Genomic DNA, 17,569 nt, shown 5'->3' on the forward strand with positions numbered 1-17,569 from the left:
ACTTGAACACAAAAAAGCACTGCACAAAAACCTGCCATCAATAGGCAATTAAGATACAGAGTGGTATGGGTGTCAAGAATTGTGCCATTCATTGCTTAATCACACATCCTAAGTCAAATTATTCATTATCTTTCTTGGAAGCCAAACTCGACATGCTAAACGCCCTACACATTACCTCCTACAAATGGTGGATTCTGAGTTGAAAACATCTTACATTCTTCACAGTTCAATCAAAAGTAAAAGGGCTTGTCGTGTGGTTGATGAAAGTATGAAAACAGTTCAAGAAAATACATCCCAGTCAGTTTTATTTTATTTTTTTTGCTTTATTTTTAATATATCACTATGAACTATAGTACTTAAAATCCATTACAGGATTGTTTTATAGTTAGTCTTGAAACCACAAAGACAATAATACTGCTGTGGAAGACCAAAGGGGAGAAATGCTGCTTTTATTTACAACTCAATTTCCCTATTATTTGTAAACGTTTCATCTATAGACTAAATTCTAATAAGGAGAGAGAGAGATACATAGACAAAATAAGGAAAATTATGCCCTGTATTTCTATTCACATTCAGCATTAGCATATTATATAGATAGGATATCTGCCCTTTTGGAACCATAGCAGTAAACTCTCTTCATAATAATTTTATTTCTTTAAAGTATATAACATGTTAAATTATTGTACAACTACATCTACTTAAGCCAACCCATTTGGCTTTTTATTCCATTTCTAGAATATTTTTAAAGTGCTATAAGCAACCCATCAATCAACACTTTTCTATAAGAACAAAGCTACTTTTCAACATTAATTTACAGATAATGTACAAAGCTCATCTGGAATAGCTGAAAGCTCAGCACAAATTAAGTCACTGTCACACTTATAACAGCATTTTGTTTGAGTAACACAGAACACACTTTGAATTTGAGCCATTATTGCCACAGAGGCTTATTATATGTTTCCCTACAAAGGAGGACACCAACTACAGATGTTCTAGTGTGCTATTTGTTTCTTGAGATCACCGGACAAGAATTTTGCAAATCCAAAACACCGACTACATTACAATAGGCTTGAGATTAGTCCATTTTCCTTATAATGCCCAACCACATTCATAACAACCAATCTCACCACGTTGTGTTCCGACTGAATGAGCTAGTCCTAAATGGCCATTAGCATTCCTTTTTGGAACACCCACATCAGGCAAGCGCACCAAATAAAGGCAGCAAGTGCCTATGACCCACCCACACCTGCAGGCCCAACAATGAACAGAATGTGCAAAATGCCTTTTATCCTGGTCTACATTGTACACAGAAATACAAATGAAGTAATGAGAACGAATGCAGACTATTGTAATTTAATCCAATTTCAAAATGTGTCAGAATCGCACATTGAATCTTTAAAAATATATATATATATATATCCACTGAATGGTTATATTCAATATATTAAACAAAATAAAATATGGTTTAGGGTCAGGTGTCACATTATCATTCATTCAGGACCAACATAACTGTTCAAACAAATACACAGTTTTGGGATTTTATCCTGCAGATACACAAATATATACAATACACTTATGCAAAGGTCCATATTTCTATATCTTGTACAATGAAATCTTCTTTTTTAGAAAGTATACGATTTCCAAATGTTTTACAAGAATGGCTTCTTCCGTGATAAAGATCTCCATCTAGCCAGAGGCCAAATTCCCCTCTGAAAAGAAAGAGAAACATTATTTCAATTTCAATAAAGCTTTATTCGAGGTATATACTCATAAAAGCACAAAACATGCATTTAAAAATACACATTAATTAAAATCATTATTTCATACATGTAAATACTTTTAAAACAGTTGTGCAGCTTTATCAATAAAAAGGTTAATTAGAATTTTAAAACAAATATCAGGTTACCTTAACAGATGTAGCCCTCCGCCTGATGGACCATGCCCACCCCAAATACTTTGCTGTTCCCAGAACAATAGGCATATCAGTGGATGTACAGATGATTCTTAGCCCCTCAACACCACTAGATGCCCCAAGGTTTCGACAAACTGGGGCCAACCATACTCTACTCGGGATAGCATAGGCCTCACACAAAAATAAAAAGTGGCCTATGCTTTCTTTAGTTGCACCGCACACCGGGCAGCATGAGGTATTCGAGCTCTGCCATCTACCCGTCAGGGATCTCAGGGGAAGGGTACCAGACCTTAACTGGAAAAATAACTTCCTGTCCATTGGGGCAGTAATACTGTCCCAATACTGTTCTAATACAGGACTCATTTTGATTTCCAGGAATCTCCCCGCCCATTGTATCAAATGTTGTACTTCTCCAGAGTCTACCATCTATGTAGTCCCAATATAGGGTCTTAATAATGTTTTTACTTGGAAATACTTCCCCAGATGGATTATCCCAGAGATTAGGGAGGCCAAGCTCACCCAAAGCAACCCTGAGATTCTTCAACCATGGTATTTTGTGGAAGGTGTCAGCTTTAATTAAGGCTAGAAACCCGTCGGCATAATGCCGAATCTCAGGGGTGGTCCAGAGGCGTCTCCAATAAAGAATAGGCCGTAGTCGAGCTCGGTCGCTAACAGATCTCCTCCCTAGATCGAGACCGAGCGGGATTAATGGCGCACTCTGTGGGAGCCCCGTAATTCCCCTTAGAAACCTATTCTCTAATGTTTGCAGGGGGAGAAGCCGCCCAAAACCCCACACTTCTGCCCCATATAAGGCTGACCCTATAGCTTTGGAGTCGTATACGACAAGAACAGGTTTTATAGGCTTGGTTTTTGATTTTGATTGCTCCACCCGAAGTGCCCCTGAGATCTGCTGATGCCTCAAAACCGCCTTTCCTATATGGTGAGACCAACCTGGCTTACTTGATATCTCAACCCCGAGATAGGTGAAAACACTAACTACCTCAAGCTCACTGTTGTTCAGGAATATCCTTGGGCGAGGTCTGCACCTTGGGGAAAAAGCCATCAACTTGGTCTTTCCAACGTTAACTTCTAGGCCGTGCTCCCGACAGAAAACATCAAATATATTTAGAGCACGCTGCAAACCAGCCGGAGTTTTGGACAAAATTAAAGTATCGTCAGCGAACATCAGGATCGGGACCCTGAGGCTCGCTAACGAGGGAGCATCTACGCTTACGTCCAACATCCTACCCACGATTCCATTAATGAATAGGGAAAAGAGCAAGGGTGCCATTGCACATCCCTGCCGTACCCCCCGTTCGACCGGGAAGTCGACGGAAGATTCCCCATTCACCCCCCACTGGACTTTAACAAAGTTGCACTCGTGCAACCTCATGATCAAGGTGAGCAACTCGGGTGGAACCCCCGCTCTGCTCAAAACTGACCAGAGTTTGCTCCTTGGGACTAGGTCGAAGGCAGCCCGCAAGTCAACAAAGGCGACATATAGGCTGCCCTCGCCAAGCAAGACCGTCCCCCACCGCAACATGGTGAAGCGGAATACTTGGTCTACCGTGCTAGTCGCCCGCCGGAAACCTGCCTGGTAGGGGGACAGAGCATTATTCTCCTCTACCCAGTCCATCAGTTTGTTTACCACCATCTTCCCTATCACTTTTTGGACAGTGGCAATCAAACTTATTGGCCTATAATTGGCCGGGAGTGACCGATCACCTTTCTTATAAATGGGTATGATAATTACTCCCTTCCATGTTTCTGGGATTGCAGCCCCCATTGCGATGGCATTTCCCAGTAGGGTCACATACCTGGCCCACCGTACTTTATCATTTTTAAATACATCGGAGGGTATCCCATCTAAACCCGGTGCCCTACCCCTTGTAGGGTACAAATTACAAATTCCGCTTCTTTAGGGGAAAACAAACTTTCAATACAAAATACAGTTGGAATTGCTTCCACAGCCACGACTTCCTTTGTCTCCGCATACTGGGGTTTAAAGTACTCCACCCAGGCCGCCTCATTGACGTTGTTGTCTGGTTTATTTGGGGTGCCGCCTCTACCCCACTTCACAATTTTCCAGAAAAGCCTGGAATCCTTAGCCCCCGAGGCCTCGAGCAATTCATCCCAGTACTCTTCATCCCACTTTTTCTTAGCCAGGCGAACACTAACATTATATTGCTTCCTGGCTGCACTGATCACAGCCCTATCCCTAGTTCTAATTGCTCTACCCAATGCTAGTCTGGCTACCCTACACTGCTTGTTGAACCAACTAGTCGGTTTGGGTAAAACTTTCCTATTTGCCTTAGAAGGTCTCATAAAGTGAGGTTTTAAGAGGGAAAAAAACTTGTTGTGTATGTCTGTGGTTAACCTGGACCCTGGGATTATAGAGCTCACTGTCTCCATGGCGGCGATTGCAGAATCCACCTCTGAACTTATATAGTCCATAGATTCCGAATTCGCCAACACACTTGGCCAATTAAGTCTACGCGTATCATTGGCCATAACAGGTAATACTCCATCCCAAGGTTGCGAGCAACCGGTCATGGGCGTCCACCAATTGTGGGTGACACAGAGGGGATTGTGATCGCTTTCCAATCTACCCTCGATTTCCATATCACATACCCCCTGCCATAAATTAAGGCTACAAATGACATAGTCTATTCTACTTTTGCTATAGCCATTGTCAAATGTACAAACACCTTCCTGGTCACCCTTAGTCCTTCCATTTAGGGCTCTCAGGCCGTATTCCAGGCACATAGCATTTAATAGTAATATATCCTTCGTCCACCGTTTGACTGGAACCAAATTTAGGGTTGGAACACCCCATTGGATGTCCTCCTCTTGCCCTAATGGGTTCTCCGTATTATCCAACAGTTCGAAGGTCCTATTTAGGTCGCCAGCCACTACCACTCTGTTTCCCAGGGACTGTGATTCAAGGAAAGTATACAAGGCCTCTAGTGTGGGGGAACTCCCAGTGTTGGTACCCCTGGCATAAATGTTATAAATGTCTACCACACCCCACTTATCCGATGCTATTCTTGGCAATTGGATGTCCTTGCAACCCAAGTCCAGGACTTTTACTTTAACTTGTAGACCTTGCTTTACCCAAACTGTTAGGCCTCCCGTAGGTCGACCCCTAGCACCTCTACTTGCTGGGATTGAAAAGTTTAAGTAACCTGGGAAAAAAATAGGATCGCAAGCCCATGTCTCCTGGAATAGACACACTTCAAACCCCTTAACAAAATCTATGCAATTTTGGGACAGTAACAGACTACCTAGCCCCGCGATATTCCATGAGAAAAACTTCCCTGGGATTGGGCCATCTCTGATTCAGACCTCAGAAACTAGCGTGGAAGGTAGATTAGTAGGGCTTTCAATATTCCCTTCATGAACTATCCCAAAGTCCACAGAGTTATCGTCAGTTTCCTGGGAATTGATAGTAATTACTATAAGTGCTTCCTCTCCCCCCAAACTATGCATACACACCCCACAATTTCCCCTCAAACTCACAATATTCCCACCAGTGATCACTTCTTTTGGGAACACGCTTATGTCCAAGGTAGACACAGTAGAGTTCCCACATAAGTCCCCCCTTTTTATCACACCTCCCCCGATACTCAAGGAATCACCAGACTTCGGTCAACAGCCCCAACCCAAATTTTTCGTCCCATCATGGGAATTGTAGGTTTGACCGTTGTAGAAGTTTGGTCGTAACATAGGCACAGTGAAGGGGACGATCCCTGTCAGGGGTAAATAACTAAAACTACCCAGGTCATTATTCACACCAGATTGGGCACCCCAATACCAACCCCACCACTATTGGTGCCCCAGCCCGGCCTTGTTATCCAACCTGCCACCCTTGGATCTTTAAAAATTTATTACAATACACTCCCCCCCCCCCAGATTTTTAGGAGTACAACCTATCCAATTAATCCGTCTTACCCCGATAATCAAACCATCAACTTCCCCGGGCAATGGTCTATTAACCCTTAGCCAGTGCATGACCTTATTTTTTAACATCTGGAAGGTTTCTCTTTGTCCTACCAATAAAGGTGGAACATTGGTAAGGACAGCCACATAGGGGTAGGAATCTGGGGTAAGGTTCATGGGGGGTATCCTGGGGGGAGGCTTCGTCACAGGGGGTGTGGGGCGGCTAATGTCTGGAACAACATGACGGGATATTAGAACATTTTGTGGAGCCTGGGGGTTATTCAATGCACCATTGCTTTTTCTGTAGCTGTTGTTACTACCAACTACAGGACCAAGACAGGATTTCAAGGTGCTTGATGGGTGTTGGGTACTATTACTTGAAGGAATAGCATTTTTGGGACACTCTTTACTACCCTTAGCCACGGTGTCAGGCAGCTTAGTTTCCCCCCCAATAGTGCTACCTAGGGTGACCGGCAGTTCGGTGTTAGTCTTGATGCTTTGTCCATTTCCCTTAGGCCCAATTACAGTCCTAACCACGGGAGGGTGCAATTCAACCATAGGAACACTTTCGTCCTGCCCGACAGGTTGCTGGGGGTTCCTACTCTCTCCCGTCCTAAAATGGGACTTAATTAATAATTTTGTGGAGAAGAAGTTATCCAGACTGGCCTGCTCAAAGTGATCTAACCGATCCGCTAGTTTTTTAACTCGATCCTCTATAGGAGTCAGAAGGGACCTCATCAGTCTCTCCAACTCAGGGAACAGTGGCGGAATGGACGGTAGTGCCTCAGGCGGCACTATCGCTATAGGGGCTGGACTTACTGGAACAACTTCCTCCTCTCCCGTCAATGCCCCACTAGGACTACTCCCAGCAGATTCCTGTGGGTGTGTACATGTTCCCACTTTTCCGATTTTTCTCTGGGGTTTTGGGGCATAACATTTCCTTGGAGCCGCACTCCTCTTCCTTTTAGGACAAGGTTTAGATTGTACTACGAGGGTTAATACACTAGGTTGGGCCATACATAGCTGACCAGTAGGTGATTCAATAGGGGTGCTAGAAGCGATTTCAGGCAAAGTAGGAGTGTCAGATTCTAAAGACAAGACAACCAGTGGCTCTATAGTTGGAGGAAAGGGGTAGGATGTTTCCGATACAACTGGGAGTGTTGTAGATGATAAAGGGGTAACCAGTGCCGGAAAGCTTTGTGAGGGACGTTTTTCTACTAGGTTTTTCAAAAGTTCAATGGATAACCTGCGTTCCGCACGTCTTTCCGCCAGGGCAATTTCCTTGTCAATGTCTTGGATTAATCAATTAAAATATTTGTCCAAAGGGCCCATAATTGCAGGCCCTGCCTCATTCAAGAGAGGCACCAAAGTGGTACTACTAGAAGAAGAGGACGTAGTGTAAAATCTCTTACACTTTCAAAAAAAAAAACTATGGAACACTTTAGATAACCAAATGACTTACAGAGCACACTGTTAATAAAGCGGAATACCAGTGATGTAAATGTCAGCGAGGGGGCCCAGCCCGGCCTCCTTCGGCCCCTGACGGCCACAGACGGTCCCGCCCTTGTCCCGGGTTTCTCCCGGCGCGCTCCCGCTCAGCGGGACCAGTCTGTTGAATCATAGGATCTGTGTGAGAGGGGAGGAGCCTGCAGGGAGAGCGTCTCAGGTGTTGACAATGGAGACGGGCGGGCGCTCCTGGCACTTGTAGTCCTGCGCCCACCCTCGCTCGCAGCCCTGCTCCAGCAAACGCCCCAAGATGTTAAATCAGGCGTGCAGTTGATTCCTCCTCAGCCAAACGTCGACAAGGGTGTAGTGACAAAGTCCCACACGAAGCGGGACCCGCACAGCGGGTTCCGCGAGAGGTTACAGGAAGAGCACACAAAATACAGCAGCTCGCAGTCCCAACCTTTGCAACCGAAGAAAGAGGATTCCAACGATGTACCGGTTCCACGGGGGTTTACAGTGGTAGTGGTGGGGAGGAGCCTGCAGGGAGAGCGTCTCAGGTGTTGACAATGGAGACGGGCGGGCGCTCCTGGGACTTGTAGTCCTGCGCCCACCCTCGCTCGCAGCCCTGCTCCAGCAAACGCCCCAAGATGTTAAATCAGGCGTGCAGTTGATTCCTCCTCAGCCAAACGTCGACAAGGGTGTAGTGACAAAGTCCCACACGATGCGGGACCCGCGGAGCGGGTTCCGCGAGAGGTGACAGGAAGAGCACACAAAATACAGCAGCTCGCAGTCCCAACCATCCGAGTACCAGACCGGTTGTCACGATAAAGCATACCGCAATCACCGTTATATAGAAGAGCGGGGAATATTCGTAGAGCATCACTAAAAAGACCATTATTAAAACTTTGACATGGAGCACATGGCATGCTGGCTAACATTGCACACCTTGTGAAATACAGATTTAACTGCATACAGGCGAATTACTAATCCACAATAAATTTGTAAGCAACAATGCAAATGACACTGCATCAAAAGAGGGCTTGACTAAGCTTTAAGGGTATTTTTTTTAGGTCCAAATGAAAAAATTTCCTCCGCTAAAAAGACACTAGTACATCTCAAACTAAAGTTAGACCATTAAAGGAATCAAAAGGTGCATGATTTCAAAATTGTACTGATAATGTATCTACGTACGTTATTTTAAATAAAATGTGTATTAGCAACAGTGGTGTTACTGAGAACAGTTTAAAATAGTTTTTTGTGATTTATTCGTAGAAGATAAATGTTGGAGACTATACTCAGGAGGATGTCAGGGAGGTTTTTTAAAGTGGTGATATTGTTACTACGTACTTTGGGAAGCTGGAAGTAAAAAAAATGTCTGAGCGGCTAATGCGACCATTCCTGTTTTTTTCCCTACTACTTGACGTGGGTATTGCATTAATGTCCTTCCTCCCATTATACTGTAAAGTGCTCTGATATCCCTCGGGATCTTGTTTGCGCTATATAACCTTTATAAATAAATACAAGTGTAATTCTCGTTTCGTGGGTAAATAAGAAAGTTGTTTACTTCAATACCACTCTTTTTGGTGCACACTATCCACCTGCAGATTTTTCACCTTCAGAATATGTCAAGCGTTAGACTGGATCTAGAGACATGTGCAGTAGTTCTTTGATGCCAGAAGATGCCGCTGGATCTTTGACGGCACTAGAAACACTATGGTGACATTACTAGAGTCATAAAGCGTCCATCCCGCATGCAGATATCAATTGCAATCCATTTTTTCAGAACAGGGCGTGCAGAATGAGCACGACATCAATTCTGATAAGTGCTGAGCAGCAACTAACTTCAAACCTTAGTGATAATTATATTATGACTATCCCTTAAGACATGGAGGTGAGTGGAAATGGTAAGGCATCTGCAGGTAGAGTATCCACCAAAAGGAAAATGCTACTTACCAGTATGCATCTGTTCTTGGCATGTAGAGCTGCAGAGTTACACACTGTGAATAGATGGCCACCTAGTGTTGGGCCCGGATGTTTGCAGTTTGTTTTGTTGTAGAAAAGTCTTTGGAAGTCACGGGATAGGTGACTCCTCCTTTGGATGATACTGCTCATGGGCATCGGCTCCATTGATTGTTTTTTGCCATTAGGGAAGTGATGGAGCTTTACAAGAAGCAGTGATGTCCATTTGATTTGTATCTAATTAAGATAATACTGGAACACATACCCGTAGCCGGGGAGGCGTGTGTAACTCTGTAGCTCTACATGCCAAGAACAGATGCATACTGGTAAGTAGCATTTTCCGTTCGAGGCATATGAGCTGCACCAGTATCCGTTGCAGTAGTTTGAAACAGAGTTTTTAGTACAGCCTGGCCCACAGTGGCTTGTTCTTTAGTTTGCACAATAATGTTTTGTGAATGTGTGCGGTGTAGACCATGTAGCTGCTTTTCATATATCTAGGGGAATGTTCCCTAAGAATGCCATTGAAGCCCCCATTTTCCTTGTAGAATGGGCTTTTGGAGGAATTGATAACGCACGTTTGGCTTTCTGGTAACATATTTGTATGCATTTAACAAACCACCTAGCTATCCCAGATTTTGATATGGGGTTGCCTTTATGTGGTGGTGAAAAAGACACAAAAAGTTGTTTAGTTTTACGAAAAGTTTGTGTCCTTTCGATGTAGTACAGTAATGCTCTTTTGATGTCTAAGGTTTGTAGAGCTCTTTCTGCGACTGTTTGTGGCTGCGCGAAAAAAACGGGCAGTTCAACAGATTGATTTAGATGAAATGGTGAAATGACTTTTGGAAGGAATTTAGGATTAGTGCGTAGAACCACTTTGTTATGACGCATTTGTAAAAAGGGTTCTTGAATGTCAAATGCTTGTAGTTCACGGACTCTTCTGAGAGAAGTAATAGCTACTAAGAAAGCTACTTTCCAAGTTAGGAATTGTAATTCCCATTTATGTAACGGTTCAAAGGGAGGTCCCATTAACCGTGTATGAATAATGTTTAAGTTCCACACTGGTGAAGGTGGTGTTCTGGGAGGGATTATTCTTTTGAGTCCTTCCATCAAAGCTTTTTATAGCAGGTACTCTAAACAGAGATAGATGTTGTCTATTTTGTAAATATGCTGCAATGGCAGCAAGGTGTAGTCTGATAGACGTGTAAGCTAAATTACACTTTTGAAGGTGTAATAGGTATCCTATGATGTGTTGAATAGACACATCTAAAGGATTTATGTGGTTGTTTTGACAGTATATTACAAATCGTTTCCACTTAGCAGCATAACATGCTCTCGTAGTGTGACGTCTGGCTTCTTTCATAACGTTCATGCATTCTGGAGGAAGGTTGAGGTAACCAACTCTATGACTTCAGGAGCCAGATAGCTAGGTTGAGCTGAGCTGGGTCCGGGTGTCTGATCTCTCCATGGTTCTGTGTCAAGAGACGTGGAAATAAGCTTAGTTTTTCGTGTGGTACCACCGATAGTTGCAGCAGTGTGGTGTACCATGGTTGTCTGGCCCAAGTTGGAGCAAGTAGAATGAGTGTTCAGGAATGTTGCTGTAGCTTGCGTATCACTAACCGAAGTAGTGGGAGAGTAGGAAAAGCGTACGCAATTTTTCCAGACCAGTTCATCCATATCGCTTTGCCTTTGGACAGCGGGTGTGGATATCTGGCGGCGAAGTTTGGGCATTTTGCGTTTTCGTGGGTTGCGAAGAGGTCTATCTGAGGTTGTCCCCACATTTGAAAGAACGGTTGAAGAACTTGTGGATTAAGTTCCCACTCGTGGATCTGCTGTGTCTGTCGACTTAGTAGATCAGCCATGATGTTTTGTACTCCTGGAACGTGTTGGGCTAAGAGGAAGATTTTTCTGCTGAGCTAACAGAGAGCTGCAGAGAGTTTGTTTCCCCTTGTTTGTTTATGCAGTACATGGCTGTCATATTGTCTGTGCGGACTAAGACAGCTTTGCCTGATACTTGTTTTAGGAATGCTTTTAGGGCTAGGAAAACAGCTAGTAACTCCAAGTGGTTGATGTGGAGTAACTTTTGTTGCGGTGTCCACCTGCCTTGCATGGTGTGATGCAGTAGGTGAGCTCCCCAGCCGGAGAGCGATGCGTCCGCTGTCAGGATTATCTGAGGAAATGGCTCTAGGAACGGTCGGCCCTTTGAAAGTTTTTTGGTGCTCCACCATTGCAGAAAGCGATGAGTCCGACTGTCTATCAACACTAGGTCTGTTAATTGACCACGAGCCTGGTTCCATTGGCGTGCTAGGCACTCTTGAAGTGGACACATTTGCAGTCTTGCGTGAGGTACTATAAATATGCAAGATGCCATCATTCCTATGAGCTGCATGAACACTCGAGCTGGAAGCGAGTGTTGCAGTTTGAATTTTGTTAGGAGAGTTTGTACACTTGTTATCCTGTTTGGAGAGGGATAGGCTAGTGTTAGTTGGGTGTTTATTGTAGCGCAGAGATATTATTGTATGTGTGAAGGTTGCAGATGTGACTTGGTGTGATTTACTGTGAATCCCAAGTCGTGAAGCAGTTGAATAGTAGCCTGAGTGTGTTGTACACACTGGCTGTATGAGCTGGCTTTTATGAGCCAATCGTCTAGGTATGGGAAGGGAAGACGTGAACATGTTGTCTTCTTAAGTGTGCTGCTACTACTGCTAGGCATTTGGTAAACACCCTTGGCGCTGTTGTGACTCCGAATGGGAGCACTTTGAATTGGTAGTGCTGGCCGTCTAGCACAAATCTGAGATATTTTCTGTGTGCTGTGTGGATGAGAATGTGGAAGTAGGTGTCCTTGAGATCTAGAGTGACAAGGAAGTCGTTTTGTAACAGGAGTGGAAGGACTTGTTGGTGTGACCATATGAAAATGATCCGACTGTATGTAAATGTTTAGAGGTCTGAAGTCTAGGATAGGTCTTAGAGATCCTTCCTTCTTTGGGATTAGAGAATAAAGGGAGTATACTCCTTTGTTTTGCTGATGCTTTGGGACTATTTCTATTGCATTTTTCTGCAGGACGGATATTACTTCCTGTCTGAGCAGTGTTAAATGTTCTTGTGACATTGGACGCTGCTTGGGTGGTATGTTTGGGGGGTTGGATGTTAGCTCTAGACAGTAACCTGATTGAATTATTTGAAGCACCCACCTGTCTGATGTAATGTTTTCCCAGGCTGGTAGGTATTGTTGTAGTCTTCCCCCGACAGGAGTGGAATGGGACGGGGGAAGGGAAGGGGAGTCATTGGGCAGTGGTAGAGGCAGAGCGGGAGTTGTTGTTTTTACCTCTGCCTTTGTTATTGTTACCCCTGTAACCTCCCCTTTGGTAGCCCTTACTATATGTGGATTGTGTAGGGGCTTTGTATGAGGTAGAAGGTGTGTCTGAGGAGTATCCCCTGGTGGCACCTCGATAAGATGAGCGGTGAAATGAAAGTCTGGGAGCCTGCGACTGCAGGGCTCCCATAGATTTGGCTGTATCTGTATCCTTTTACATTTTTTCAAGTGATACATCTACATTGGGTCCGAATAAGTGTTGCTCATCGAAGGGTTGATTAAGAATAGCACTTTGGACTTCAGGTTTGAACCCGGATATGCGTAGCCAGGCATGTCTACGTAATAAAACACTGGTGTTAACTGCCCTGGAGGCGGTGTCCGCTGCATCAAGTGCACACCGAATAGAGGTGTTTGTAATATTTTCTCCTTCTTGAATAAGCTCATTTGCTCTATCTTTGCATTTATCAGGGAGGTGTCGCATTAGTGATTCTAATTCGTCATAATGGGCCCTGTCATATCTGGCCAATAATGCTTGTGTATTGGCAATACGCCACATGTTTGCTGAGTGAGATGCAGTTCTTTTCCCTGATGCGTCAAGTAGCTTAGACTCTTTATCTGGTGGTGCAGCTTCACCTGATGTTTGTGAGTTTTCTCTCTTGCGTGCATTGGAAACTACAAGTGAGTCTAGTGGTACTGGACCTTTAATATATGCTGGGTCTGAAGGGGCAGCTTTATACTTTTTCTCTATTCAAGGGTTAATGACCAGAGTTCTAACTGGGTCCTTGAAGACTTCAGGAGCATGCTTAATCACTCCTTTAAGCATTGGTAAAATGGATGAGGACCTTTGTGCATTATCAAAGGTATCCATTAGAAAGTCTTCATCTACAGGGTCTGTATGCATATCTACTCCATGATATTGCGGCGCGCTGTGTATCAACTGATTAAAACCCATAGTGTCTTCTGGTGGGGAAGGCCTTGAGGGGCATATGTCATCTTGAGGGACATTTGGGACGTCTGGGGTGTTATAATTATCCCACGGGTCAGGTGAGCCTAGAGGAATAGATGGATCATCTATGTTAGCCCCTACATCATCAGAGCTATCATCCCTATTGTCATCATCTGGTATGATAGAGGATGCAGGGGAATGTTGTGGTAGGGAAGCAGGTGGTGATGGTATATGTGGAGGAGGAGGGGAAGGAAGTCCTAAAGGCGAGGTAGCCATGTCCTTTTTCTTTGAATGAGGAGCTGGCGCTGGTGTATCCAGTGGTCGCTTTTTGTAGCTAAAGTTAGCTGTCCAGTGATTGGGTCTTTAGCTAGAATCTTTTGTGCAGGGTCTGGATGAAATAAGGCCTCTACAGGAGGCCGATCTTTTTGTGCGGAGGGAGGCTTCGGCACCGAAACGGTTTCTTTTGATTTTTTGGCAATGTCCTTAACCGGAGAAGCAGGAGTGTTTTTCGGCTCCGATGATTTTTTCGGCTCCGGTATATTTTTTGGATCCGATGTTTTTTTCGGTTCCGGTGGTCTTTTTGAATCCGAAGCGGGTTTGCTTGGTTCCGACCTGGGTTTCGGTGCCAAAGGAGTAGCGGTAGGCTTCGGCGCTGATGGTTTGGATGTCGATGGGCCGGTGATGTTGTCTTTTTCGGTGCCGGTAGGTGTGTGCCTTCACCGCGGGAAGGCCGACTCGAGCCCGAGTCGCCTGAAGGCTTAGTTAGCTTCTTAGCCGGGCCCGAAGGTGGGGCAGTAGAAGCAGTGTGTCGGTGTGCACCCGAGCCCGAGGGTGTGACCGGGGCCTTCTTTGGATATGTCGAGGAAGGGTCGGGGTCTACGGTCTTACTTACGACCCGCTGTGCAGGAGTGATGTCCTCGACGTCTGAATCTTCTGCCTCAGAGTTGCTGTCGACATCGTGTTGTTCTGGGATGTTGACGCCTTCTTCAAAGATGTCGTCCAGAATCGGAGCTGAAGATCGAGACATTGTTCTCCTAGCTCTTCGGTCACGGATAGTCTTTTTGGAGCGGAAAGAAGCACAAGCGGAACAGTCTCTGGCCTCGTGCTCCGGGGAGAGGCAAAGGTTACACACTTCATGAAGGTCGGTGTGGGGAAACTTCGACCCACATTGAGGACACTTTTTAAATGGCGTCCTTTCCATGAGCTGGATTAGAGGCCTAGTTAGGCCCGAAGGCCATCGACGATGACCGGAATCGAAATCTTCGGTGTTGAAGAGTAGCGTAGACTAAAGAGTTTGAAACTGATTTTCTTTAAGTTGGTGAGGATTGCGCGCCAAAGGAAATCGGTTCCAACACGGAGCGATGGAAACACATCCGAGCCCGGTGGCGGAAAAAAACAATCTGGGGATGGAGCCGATGCCCATGCACAGTATCATCCAAAGGAGGAGTCACCTATCCCGTGACTTCCAAAGACTTTTCTACAACAAAACAAACTGCAAACATCCGGGCCCAACAATAGGTCGCCATCTATGCACAGTGTGTAATCTGCAGCTCATATGCCTCGAACAGAGTGTTACCGAAGGTAAGCAACTTTTTCTGAGGGATACTTCTCCCTACAGAATCATCACCTTTTTCAATAGATTTCTGAGTAATACCCTATCCAGTGCAGGGACTTGAGAGGGTGGTCAAACAAGGCAATCTTGGAGGGCAGAGCGTGCATCCCTTCTTACCGTAAGAGTCCAAGCAGTAATGTGTTGAAAATTAAGGACACTGTACTACCCAGGCCAAAGCAGAGGATAATGACTTTTCCCAGGTAGAATGGGCCCTTATGCCCTTCAGTGATTTGTTGCATCTTCATACACAAAATGATCCTGTTTGAAAGGGCTCTCTCTTTCATTGCCTTTCACTTATTGCTTTCCACCTCCCTACAAAAAACTGGTTGTCGGGTCAATTGTCTTTTGTGTGGTCTAGTCAAAAACCGACAGTCCTATTGGGGTCTAGTCTGTGTAGCCTTTCCTCTTCCTTGGTGGGAGGAGGAGGATAAAAGGATAAAGTAAGGGATTCCCTCAGACAGAAAGAGGTCATCACAACCCGTGGGGGTAGGGAGGGGGGCAGAGACAAAGGGAGAGGTGTAGAAGGTTTGAGTACCACACCCTGCTCAGCCAATCCATGCTGATGAAGATGACTTGGTCCTGATCTTAGTGTATATTCCTTATAACCAGAGGAATCAAGGGGATAGAAGTGAACGTGTCTTGTAGTGGAAAACTCCACTTCAGCCAAAACCTGTACCCTAAGGCTTCCTGCAACAGATAATAAAGCGCACAGAACTGTGAGCAATGGGCTCTATTGTGAGTAGCAAGATCCAGCTGTGGGCTGACCCAGAGTCGGTGGAGATGTATTGGACTATCTCTGGCTAGAGACACCATTTGTGGTTGGCAAAATGACATTGACTCATGATGTAGGGCTTTGTGTTTAGAGAGCCTGTCAGATGGTTGGACACTAGCCAAATCCATGCTGATGGGGCCAGGCCCAGAGTTTCGTCCCTATCTGACAAAGAACGAGAGACCCTACTCCTCTCAGTTTGCTGACATATACCATCTTAGTCATGTTGTCCATTCAAGATCTGGACAGAATGGCTCTGAGGACTGATTTGAGTGTTACCAAATTTTGAGCAGGCTGATGTGTAGAACCTGATCCTCTGGGGACCAAAGGCCTCCACAAACACACACATAATACATGCTAAAAATTATGTTGCTGGTTGACTGGGGTTTGAGCCCTGGTGAAGCAGCAACCTCAATCCTAGTCAGGGTAAGGCACAAGCACACCCCAAATAAACCTGTGCTCACCCTCTGGTAACCTGGCACAGAGCTGTCAGTCTTAACTTAGAGGCAATGTGTAAAGCATTTGTGCAACACGTCAAACAGTAAAACAGTGAAAACTCCACACAAAAAGATCCCATACCAAAGTAGGAAAAATGATCTGACTTTAATAAATAAAACAAGATCAAAATGTAAAAAAATCCAATAATTAGACCTGGAGGTATTAAAGTTTATAGTGAGAAATCGAGGCAAAAAGCACATGACACTATTGGGATATCTAGTTCCACCGGACTGGGACAAAGTCACGAGTTCAGGCCGCCCACAATGGAACGCACGGTCAGCTACAGGGACCAAGTTAAGCCCGCTGGTCAGAGTACATTAAATCTTGGTTACAGAAAGTTGCGTGGATCCATGTCAAAGATGTGCCACGTAGACGTGGCAATGCGTCAGTTCCGAGATGCGGTGAGGCTGCGGTGTGAGGTCCTGTTGCGTGGACATCAAGGATCCGGTCGATGGGTTTGAAGTGCGAAGTCTGGTAGCATGGATATGATGCACACCTGAGGCAATGCGTCAATTCCAATGAGCTGCTGCACAGGGGAAAGCATTGCACAGTGGTAGTTCGAAAGCGATGCGTCGGTCCCAAGATTCAGGTTGCAGCGGCAATGCAAGTCTTTTGAGGTGGGTCCAAACCATGCAGTAGTGGCGATGTGTCAGTTCTGCAGGCAAGCACATTAGGCCCACTTCCAATAGTCCAGGACTGGGGTGGCACCACATGGCAAGGCACACCCACAGATGGCAGACTACAGGTGTAGGGGTTGGAAGCCTGTTATGTCCGTGAGACTTTAGATCAGGAGGCCTGCCAACTAGCCCTTGGAGTCACTGTGGGTTCTTGGGTTAAGACATGCAGGTCCAGTCCTCTCACCCAGGCAAGAGGGCAACAGGCAGCAGCTCAGCATATCAAAGCAAAGCAGGAGTCCAGCAAAGTGGCAGTTTTCCAGGCAGAGTATTCACTGGTACAGACATGTACTGAAGTGGTGGTGTCTGAGGCCCAGTACGTATACCAAATGGTGCCTTTGAAGTGGGGAAGACTTTAGTGAAAGGCCTTTGAAGTGCACAGATGTCCTTCTTTCCTGCCCTGGATCCTGACTCACTGCTGAGGGTATGAATCCCCTTGTATGTGAACAGGACCCAGCCTATTCAGGTGCAAGTGAGGGTGTGCCCAGCTCTTCCCTCCCAACC

The 17,569-nt window shown here is 45.3% G+C and overlaps 1 protein-coding gene across 6 annotated transcripts in view; it reads right to left on the bottom strand.

The window, feature by feature from the left end:
• Nucleotides 1-302: 302 nt before the first annotated feature.
• OXR1 (oxidation resistance 1) overlaps nt 303-17,569 on the bottom strand; it is a 1,544,927-nt gene continuing 1,527,660 nt past the window's right edge. For all 6 annotated transcript variants that reach the window (XM_078686888.1, XM_078686887.1, XM_078686886.1 and 3 more), the window contains one exon: nt 303-1,709. In XM_078686888.1, the coding sequence (XP_078543014.1) occupies nt 1,574-1,709 (136 nt within the window). In that variant the 3' untranslated portion in view covers nt 303-1,573. The remainder of the gene's footprint in view (nt 1,710-17,569) is intronic.

The sequence above is a fragment of the Lissotriton helveticus genome, chromosome 4_1 (genome assembly GCF_964261635.1).
Source record: "Lissotriton helveticus chromosome 4_1, aLisHel1.1, whole genome shotgun sequence".
Taxonomy (NCBI): domain Eukaryota; kingdom Metazoa; phylum Chordata; class Amphibia; order Caudata; family Salamandridae; genus Lissotriton; species Lissotriton helveticus.